The sequence below is a fragment of the Salmo trutta genome, chromosome 38 (genome assembly GCF_901001165.1).
Source record: "Salmo trutta chromosome 38, fSalTru1.1, whole genome shotgun sequence".
NCBI lineage: Eukaryota > Metazoa > Chordata > Actinopteri > Salmoniformes > Salmonidae > Salmo > Salmo trutta.
The window spans coordinates 4,757,937-4,768,001 of record NC_042994.1 but is presented as its reverse complement, the minus strand read 5'-3'; the positions used below and the strand labels follow the sequence as shown (position 1 = coordinate 4,768,001).

Genomic DNA, 10,065 nt, shown 5'->3' with positions numbered 1-10,065 from the left:
GCAAAGTATCCCCATTCATAACATCTATAGTGTGGACTACAGTAGACCCTTAACAGCTTCCCCCAATAGACCCCCCATGACATGGACTAGTAGGACAGTAGGCTAGCCCCCCCCCTCTCCATATGCTACTCTATGACTGTGGAACTGGCCAACAGAGGCCGTTGTTTGGGTGCTACCCTCAACAGACACCACGGCACCGTGACCCCCTCCTAGTTCCCTCATCGAGTGTCAGTGTGTCCAGCGTAGTGGGCAGTATATATATATATATATCAGTAGAGGCTGCTGAGGGGAGGACGGTGAATAACAATGGCTGGAGCGGAGTGAATGGCATCAACCCACATGTTTAATGTATGAAACCATTCCACCTATTCCACTCCAGTCATTACCACGAGCCCGTCCTCCCTAATTAAGGTGCCACCAACCTCCTGTGGTATATATACCTCATTTGTGGCTCATAACAAGACTAAGCAATGTTTATCTCACTCCATAAAGATAATTCAAATATACAAGCATTAGGCAATGAGTTGACGTAGACTAGCAAGAATTGGTCTGAGAATTGTACACTACACACGTGTTAGCTGAGTGGTTGAATGAACTACGGACATCACAGCATCAAACCTCTTGACTTGATCGCATGCCTTTAATGTTCAGTGCAGGAAAGTCTACATTTACTCAACAAAGTGCCATTATCATATCACATTCGTTAACGTCAGGGTCAGAGTTCAATGCAATGATTCCTGTCGACAAAACACAGAAGCAAACGCAACACTTAAGAGGGTGAGAGGAGAAGAGAACGGGTAATATCGCTGTACTCCCCTAACTCTCAGCCACTCTCCCCTCCCCCACACACACTCCCAGTCGGATTTAGGAAGCACATAACGTCATGGTGAGTTGCTTGTATATTTCATATTTTATTTATTTGCAAAGAGGAAAAATGCAGTCAAGGCACAACGGCACACACACCCCCGCAGCCGCCTAGCAACTCCACTAGCAGTCCCATGTTTACCGTGCAATAAAGTCACCATTTTCTGTCAACACTGCACTGTAATTGGTTAACATCAGCATGAAATGAACTCTTGGATTGATTCGGTTCAGTTCCAGTTCTAGAAGGTTTGGCAGAATCACGACTCTTTGGAGGTGATGCGTACACATTACATTTGTGATAGATACACATACAATTAGGCGTGTCATAGAAGAAATATCATGGTGGGTCCCAGTCAAGTCAATAGTTTAGGTCCCAGTCAAGTCAATAGTTTAGGTCCCAGTCAAGTCAGTAGTTTAGGTCTCAGTCAAGTCAGTAGTTTAGGTCTCAGTCAAGTCAGTAGTTTAGGTCTCAGTCAAGTCAATAGTTTAGGTCCCAGTCAAGTCAATGGTTTAGGTCCCAGTCAAGTCAGTGGTTTAGGTCTCAGTCAAGTCAATAGTTTAGGTCCCAGTCAAGTCAGTAGTTTAGGTCTCAGTCAAGTCAATAGTTTAGGTCCCAGTCAAGTCAATAGTTTAGGTCCCAGTCAAGTCAATAGTTTAGGTCCCAGTCAAGTCAATAGTTTAGGTCCCAGTCAAGTCAGTAGTTTAGGTCCTAGTCAAGTCAATAGTTTAGGTCCCAGTCAAGTCAATAGTTTAGGTCCCAGTCAAGTCAATAGTTTAGGTCCCAGTCAAGTCAGTAGTTTAGGTCCCAGTCAAGTCAGTATCAGTAGTTTAGGTCCCAGTCAAGTCAGTAGTTTAGGTCCCAGTCAAGTCAGTAGTTTAGGTCCCAGTCAAGTCAGTAGTTTAGGTCCCAGTCAAGTCAGTAGTTTAGGTCCCAGTCAAGTCAGTAGTTTAGGTCCCAAGTAGTTTAGGTCCCAGTCAAGTCAGTAGTTTAGGTCCCAGTCAAGTCAGTAGTTTAGGTCCCAGTCAAGTCAGTAGTTTAGGTCCCAGTCAAGTCAGTAGTTTAGGTCCCAGTCAAGTCAGTATCAGTAGTTTAGGTCCCAGTCAAGTCAGTAGTTTAGGTCCCAGTCAAGTCAGTAGTTTAGGTCCCAGTCAAGTCAGTAGTTTAGGTCCCAGTCAAGTCAGTAGTTTAGGTCCCAGTCAAGTCAGTAGTTTAGGTCTCAGTCAAGTCAGTAGTTTAGGTCCCAGTCAAGTCAGTAGTTTAGGTCCCAGTCAAGTCAGTAGTTTAGGTCCCAGTCAAGTCAGTATCAGTAGTTTAGGTCCCAGTCAAGTCAGTAGTTTAGGTACCAGTCAAGTCAATAGTTTAGGTCCCAGTCAAGTCAATAGTTTAGGTCCCAGTCAAGTCAGTAGTTTAGGTCCCAGTCAAGTCAGTATCAGTAGTTTAGGTACCAGTCAAGTCAGTAGTTTAGGTCCAAGTCAAGTCAATAGTTTAGGTCTCGGTCAAGTCAGTAGTTTAGGTCTCAGTCAAGTCAGTAGTTTAGGTCCCAGTCAAGTTAGTAGTTTAGGTCCCAGTCAAGTCAATAGTTTAGGTCCCAGTCAAGTCAATAGTTTAGGTCCCAGTCAAGTCAATAGTTTAGGTCTCAGTCAAGTCAGTAGTTTAGGTCCCAGTCAAGTCAGTAGTTTAGGTCCCAGTCAAGTCAGTAGTTTAGGTCCCAGTCAAGTCAGTAGTTTAGGTCCCAGTCAAGTCAGTAGTTTAGGTCCTTCTTTTCAAGATGTCCTATTGGTAGCGTCACACACCCCCCTCTCTTTCACACACAGCCAAGCAAGCAAAACAAACAAACATACATGCAGCCATATGTAAGTTATCCTGTGCATTATCAATACATACATACATACATATATATATATATTACAAAATATATGTCACCCTCTCAGTGCTATATAATGGTTGGTTGATTGACTGAAAGTTAATATTTGTTCAGCAGCTTCTCCATCACCTCCAATACGTGTCAGTATAATGTATGGACATATGCTTCTGGCCTCCAGGTTTTACACTGAAGGGGATTTTGCATAATTTGACAGTTGTTCATCTTTCATATGGACTATGTTCTCTATATATCATTGAAACCTGCATAATACGTGTGTATACTGGTTTTGTATTTACAGGATAGTATCAGTACACCGAGCAACAACTTTCAAAAACCGTACAATATATTTCATTGCATCCCCATGTGCACACTGGATCTTTTCGTTTATGAGTTCAACTTAAAATGATTGTGGATGGTTCAACATAAAAACAGACAGTTGGAAGAATGATACGAGTTTTTATGAATGTGGATTGTAGATGATTATGGGGTGATTTTTGCGCCAAAATAAATTGGATCGGAATTCAATTTCTTTTGGCACTAAAATGACTCCATAAAAGGAGTCCGCCACTTCAATCAGTTTAACAAGACATGGAAATGAAAAATAAAGCTTCCGTTTCTTAAAATACAGTTTTATTTTGTGAATTTACACTGATTAGCAACACATCTGAAAGCAACTCCATTATAGAAGAACCTTTTCTAATAGGATTTTTGTTCATTACTTGGCTCATTACTTGCATGCTAAAGCGATCCTTTCTTTTTTTATAAACAGAAACAAAATGGTGGACAGAGGCATTCGTTAGTAAAACAAAGGTGCAAACGGTCGGTAGATGGGAGAGAATAGGAAATAAAAGAATGCAAACGCAAACTCAATTCATCTGAGAGCGGTTTGTAAACGCTCGTACTGTAAATGGTTAATAAGGAAGGAGAAACCTAGTACTTGGTAAACGAAAAAGACTGAACTGAAAACCTGTCTGATACAAATGGAAAGATGAAAAATAAGAACTGTCAAAAAGGAGAAATGGTATGAAAAAAAATTGTACAATTGTGAGTAATTCTAAAAACGTGGTGTGTTGTCATAGTTCTCCCTAAAACCCCACCCCACACATACACTTTTACATGTTCTAAAACTCACACACCTCAACCCTTTTCCCAGCTGTTCATGTAACTGTGAGACCAAAAAGCTCAACTCTGCTCTGAGACAGATGATAGGGCTATTTACACAGCTAAAGACGTGCCTCTCTCCTTCCCTCCTTTCATCCCCCTCTCCTTCTCTTGCCCCATCCCTCTCTCTGTGTTCCAAATCCAATAGTTCACATTGCTAGCTGGGATATTGGTACATCTGTATATGAACTGTATGTCTACATGCCACTTAGTCATCTCTCTTCCATGATTTCTATCTTCTTGAGAAATAACAACACGAGTTCCAGTTTCCACAACCGACAACGTCGTGAAAGGAGCTGTTGAGATGCAAATAAAAAGAGAAACTAAAGAGAGAGGCTAAAGAGGCTACGCAAACAATGTCTAGGCAACTATGAGCTGTCAAAGTGGTCTTATGAGCAGTCATAGGCATGACATAGGGGCGACTTAGAGGCCTAATGACAATCCGGGGAGCACTCCTGCTAAATTTGTCGCCCGGGTGCGGGCAGGATAAGATTCTCAACCCTTGTCTCATGATTTAAAATATAGGAGAAAAATATAGTATATGCCTTTAAAAAATAAAAATCACACACAAAATACACACCATAGCAACAACGGCACCAGTTCCACGCTCAAGGCCCATGATTTTTATTTTAGAACTGAAGATACTTTTTGTATTTTGGGACCGGTTTAATTTATTTTGTTGTTTTTTACTGAGAAATAATATTTTTTCAAGCGTGACACAAATCTATATATTTTTGTTCTGAAACAACTCACTTTCCACAACCTAAAGTGTATCTTCCGTACTCTGCTCCTGCTATCTACTTTCTTGCTTCTATAGATTCTATTGGTTCTTCTGCTTCTAGAATCTCCTTCATAGTAGAAACCACCTGCAACTACATTGTGTTATAGTTCTACCACAGTAAAAGTGCAGCACAATAAAATACAAAATATATAGTTAAAAATCTATACCCAACATATCCAGTTTTCATATATCTCAGTTATATAGTATTTTTTTGTAATCTGAACAAGAATATAATTTGAGAGAAACCTGCAGGCAACACTAGAGTCAGCCATATAAATTCAGATTCTTGCAAAAACATGCGTAACATCTTGCATTTCTCTGTAAAAGTATAGAAATGAGCACAAAGCTGAGTGAGATGACTACTACCAAATTGTGTTCAATTAAAAATACAAAAATGTAATATATTTAATGAGATGACATGTTTATATGATCTAAATGAGATTTAAAAGTATATAAATGATGATTCTTCACTAAAACGTGATTGTTTTTTTATTCCTTTTAGTTTGGCAAAATGAAATTATCAAGAGAGGACAATAAAAAATGTATGTGAGTTTAGAGTGAATCAGCAGCGGTGAACAACTGAGATGAAGGTCGGAGGTCGACTAGAAGAGAGCTAGGTAATGTAAATACAGATTCACTTTTAACAGAAGGTGAGAGAGGAGGAGGAGCAATAAAAAGAGGGATGAAAGAGAAAAGCGAAGCAAGAGGCAGAGAGTGAAAGCGAAAACAAGAAGCAAGAGTGAAAGAAAGAAAACCTGTACATTTTAAACCATCTCAAACCAGTTTTCCAGTCTGACTATTACTTTGTGGCCCCTCTGATTTCAGTCCTCTATGTATTGAAGCAGACATCATATGAGGAGAAAATCTAAGCGAAAAGAACATGGTGGTTGTTATGGTTACCATAAGGGCGTAAAGCGTTTCCGTACGCTAGCTAGTCACCATATTGTGCAGTTTAATAATACCACTGATGCATATCTAGACCCGCCAGTGTCGGCTGGAGATTATGAAGCAAGGAATATGATTGGCTGTTTCTAATTCCATAATCAACAATTAGCCAATGGCAGAGAAGAAATAACATAATCAGCCAATGGCAGTGAATATTGAACATGGGGGAGGAGTCAGTTTTCCAGAATCAGATGTTGCAGCTTTATCATTTTAATCCTCGCCTTCCCAAATCAATGAGCCTTCACTTCTAGGAAGAGAATCCTCAACTCAATTCATCACTTTTCGCGCAAGTCTAAAAAATGTTAACTTAAAAGAACAATTTGTTAAAAAATACAATCAAAATAAAATCTTTTTTTTTTTAAATGACAAAAGAGGACACTGACAAAAACAAAACTAAAATAAAAACAGACAAAAAAATAGGAGGGGTCCCCTCTCTTCTTAAACTGTATAAAGGCTTTAATATCACTCCCGCCCGCCATCTCTCTTTCTCTAGGCCTCCATTTTCTCTTTCTTTTTGTTCTTCTTGAGGAAGGAGGGAGTGCGGAACTTCTTCTTCTTCTTGTTGGGGGACTTGGAGGGCGAGCTCTCGGGGGAGAGGGCGGAGTCTTCGATCTTCTCGCCAGTGTGGACCTTGACCTCAATGCTCTCCACGCTGGTGGTCAGATGACTGACCCGTTTGCTCAGCTCGTCGTTCACCTCATGGTCGCCGCCGTCCTTGCCGTTCTGCATCGTGTGGTTCTCTGGAAAGAGCAGCGGAGAGGGGTCAGAGGTCAGACAGGGTAGAACGCCACCAACCACAACAACAATAAACCTGATTCTGCGTCTGCTACAGGCCTGTATACTATGTTTTGACCACAAATATGTTCAGGTGCTACTATGTATAACTTTTCCAAATTCTCAGAAATCCTGGTTGGACGACCCTGGAATCAGGAAGGAATAACCAGGGAATCTGGGAATCCTCCGACCGGGATTTCTGGAAAACCTGGGAATTTTGGGGAAATTTCAACCCTAGGTGCTACATTTACCATGAACCAAGAGCAGCCTAGGAGAGGATGTCAACTGATGTCCCCTACCCTATCTGAAATCTGTCATTACAGTACAGCTGGTATCTGTTAACTAATCAACACAAGTTCAATGAAGACCTTTTTCAACAGAGTTCACAGCCAATGTTAACCTGTTAGGGCTAGGGGGCAGTATTTACACGGCCGGATAAAAAACGTACCCGATTTAATCTGGTTACTACTCCTACCCAGTAACTAGAATATGCATATACTTATTAGATATGGATAGAAAACACCCTAAAGTGTCTAAAACTGTTTGAATGGTGTCTGTGAGTATAACAGAACTCATATGGCAGGCAAAAACCTGAGAGATTCCTTTACAGGAAGTGGCCTGTCTGACCATTTATTGGCTTTCTTTGACATCTCTTTCCAAAACAAAGGATCTCTGCGGTAACGTGACACTTCCCACGGCTCCCATAGGCTCTCAAAGCACGGGAAAATGCTGAATGTCGTCATTGCAGCCCCAGGCTGAAACACAATATCGCCTTTGTCAAGTGGCCGATCAGAGGACAAAGGGCTTAGGCTCGTGCATTGGCCGCCCCCGTCTTTCTTTTTTTTCCTCTATTTAGCTAAACGCATATTCCCGGTCGGAATATTATCGCTTTTTTACGAGATAAATTGCATAAAAATTGATTTTAAACAGCGGTTGACATGCTTCGAAGTAAGGTAATGGAATATTTAGAATTTTTTGGTCACGAAATGCGCCATGCTCGTGACCCTTATTTACCATTTCGGATAGTGTCGTGAACGCACGAACAAAACGCCGCTGTTTGGATATAACGATGGATTATTTGGGACTAAACCAACATTTGTTATTGAAGTAGAAGTCCTGGGAGTGCATTCTGACGAAGAACAGGAAAGGTAATAACATTTTTGTTATAGTAAATCTGATTTTGGTGAAGGCTAAACTTGGTGGGTGTCTAAATAGCTAGCCTTGTGATGCCGGGCTATTTACTTAGAATATTGCAAAATGAGCTTTCACCAAAAAGCTATTTTAAAATCAGACATATCGAGTGCATAGAGGAGTTCTGTTTCTATAATTCTTAAAATAATTGATATGCTTTTTGTGAACGTTTATCGTGAGTAATTTAGTAAATTGTTAGTAAATTCCCCGGAAGTTTGCGGGGGGTATGCTAGTTCTGAACGCCACATGCTAATGTAAAAAGCTGGTTTTTGATATAAATATGAACTTGATTGAACAAAACATGCATGTATTGTATAACATAATGTCTTAGGTGTGTCATCTGATGAAGATCATCAAAGGTTAGTGCTGCATTTAGCTGTCTTCTGGGTTTTTGTGACATTATATGCTAGCTTGAAAAATGGGTGTCTGATTATTTCTGGCTGGGTACTCTGCTGACATAATCTAATGTTTTGCTTTCGTTGTAAAGCCTTTTTGAAATCGGACAATGTGGTTAGATTAACGAGAGTCTTGTCTTTAAATAGCTGTAAAATAGTCATGTTTGAGAAATTGAAGTAATAGCATTTCTAAGGTATTTGAAAATCGCGCCACAGGATTCAACTGGCTGTTACGTAGGTGGGACGATTTGGTGCCACCTGCCCTAGAGAGGTTAATGTGACTATGTGTTGTCCAGTTACCACAGCGAAGACTGTTCTTTACAAGCACTGTTCTACTGTTCTGTTACCAGATCATTTCAATGTATTACAATGAACCAACGTGTGACATCATAAGAGCTTGTTGAGCAACAATCGACCCGACTTGGCCCCCACAGGAGAAGAACTGGTTGACTTAAGTCAAAAACTGGGTCGCCCGCACACACACACGGAGCAGTTTGCTGTGGGGAACTGTGTTGATGGCTACTCTAGTGTTCTGTAGTTACGTGGTGTTGGTGTTTGTTGTTCAAAGGGACAGGAAGTAGTTACTACAGGAAGTAAAACTGAGTCATTGTTACTTATTAAGAGGAAGTAAGACACTATAGAATTGGTACTGATTAAACATAGTAAAGTTGATTTCACAATAGCAATGTAGTAGGTTTCCATATAACTTTGTATCTATTATAACATTTGAGGTAAAAGTGGAACCAAAGGAATGTAGAATGTGTTTTTGACATAATAAAACACAGCACAACCTTAGTAAAGCCTGTTCTGTTGAAACGCACACAAACAAACACATGAACACATTTCACAACGTTCTCTCTCTCTGTGGGATACCTTCTTTAGCTGGAGTTATTTGCGGGGACTGAGTTTGGGACAGAGACTGAGAGAGAGTGGAAGCGTCGTTGGAGGTTAGGTCGTGCTCGTCATCTGCAGGAGGGGGTGAGGGGTTGGGATGAGGGTTGAAGGGGTGGGAGTAAGGGGTCAGGGGGTGAGGAGGGGGTGAGGGGGTGAGGGGTTGGGATGAGGGTTGAAGGGGTCAAGGGGTGAGGAGGGGGTGAGGGATTGGGATGAGGGTTGAAGGGGTCAGGAGGGGTGAGGGATTGGGATGAGGGTTGAAGGGGTGGGAGTAAGGGGTCAGGGGGTGAAGAGGGGGAGAGGGGTAAGGGTGAGGGAGTGGGTTGGTAGGAGTAGGGTTGGGGGGGTGAGAGAGGGAAGTGAGGGTTTGGGGGTGAGAGATTAGTGTTGACACACATGTTAGAGACAAGACAGCGCAAACAGATCTGGGACCAGGCTACGTTGGGGCACATGGAACATAGTGGTCGTACAGTACCTCCAGTACATACTGTGAGGAATCTAACGGGTTAACGTGGTTCATTTAACCACCAGGTCATTGTTCTGGCCATTAGTAATACTATTAGTTTAGAAGTATACATCAGTGCCATTCCAAAAACCCATTCATTATCACAGCAGCATTACAGACAAACAGTCATTCTTGAGACTATCAGCATCATAGTATACATAACAGCACATAGTATTACTGTGAGCACAGACATGCAGAAGAACATTCTAGAAGGAGCATAAGAACATTCTATAAGGAGCATAATATGGAATCCAGATTGGACTGGTGTAGAGTAGGTGGGGATACGGGGTGGATGGTGTCATGGCAACCGGGCCCACTCATACAGTGGGTGTGAAAACCTGCTGTGGGCCAGTCTGTCTGTTCTGTTGGCCGCCTTACTCATAGGATGGAGGGATGGTTCTGACTGCAAGAACTCACTAAAAATGGTGTTGTGGCTTATCAAACGGGTTTAGAGACATCTGCAATCTGATTGGCTGAAATGGGGCTCCAAGCCATTGACAATTCCCTGTTATCGGACTGTCTATGGAAGTAGTAGCAGCTTTCACGGAGGGGAATACTACTCATTTGACTAGTGTATAACATGGTAGATGACTGGTGTGTGTTTCTCTGTGGTTCTGTATGGGTGTGTGTGTGTTTGTCTGTGGTTCTGTATGGGTGTGTGCCTTCTCTGTGTGACTCTCTCTTACCACT

The 10,065-nt window shown here is 41.6% G+C and overlaps 1 protein-coding gene and 1 long non-coding RNA gene across 2 annotated transcripts; one reads left to right on the top strand and one right to left on the bottom strand.

Annotated features, from left to right (window-relative positions):
- Positions 1-1,852: 1,852 nt before the first annotated feature.
- On the top strand, positions 1,853-2,463 carry LOC115178763 (uncharacterized). The gene is made up of 3 exons (XR_003872694.1): positions 1,853-1,880; positions 2,205-2,276; positions 2,427-2,463. It is a non-coding gene; the product is annotated as an uncharacterized LOC115178763 (long non-coding RNA).
- An 878-nt stretch (positions 2,464-3,341) lies between these two features.
- Positions 3,342-9,003, bottom strand: LOC115178762 (gamma-adducin-like). The gene is made up of 2 exons (XM_029740052.1): positions 8,850-9,003; positions 3,342-6,356 (listed from the first exon to the last, which is right to left on the bottom strand). Exon 2 carries the CDS (start codon positions 6,343-6,345, stop codon positions 6,106-6,108), a length of 240 nt encoding a protein of 79 aa, XP_029595912.1. The 5' UTR covers positions 6,346-6,356; positions 8,850-9,003; the 3' UTR covers positions 3,342-6,105.
- Between the last annotated feature and the right edge of the window lie 1,062 nt (positions 9,004-10,065).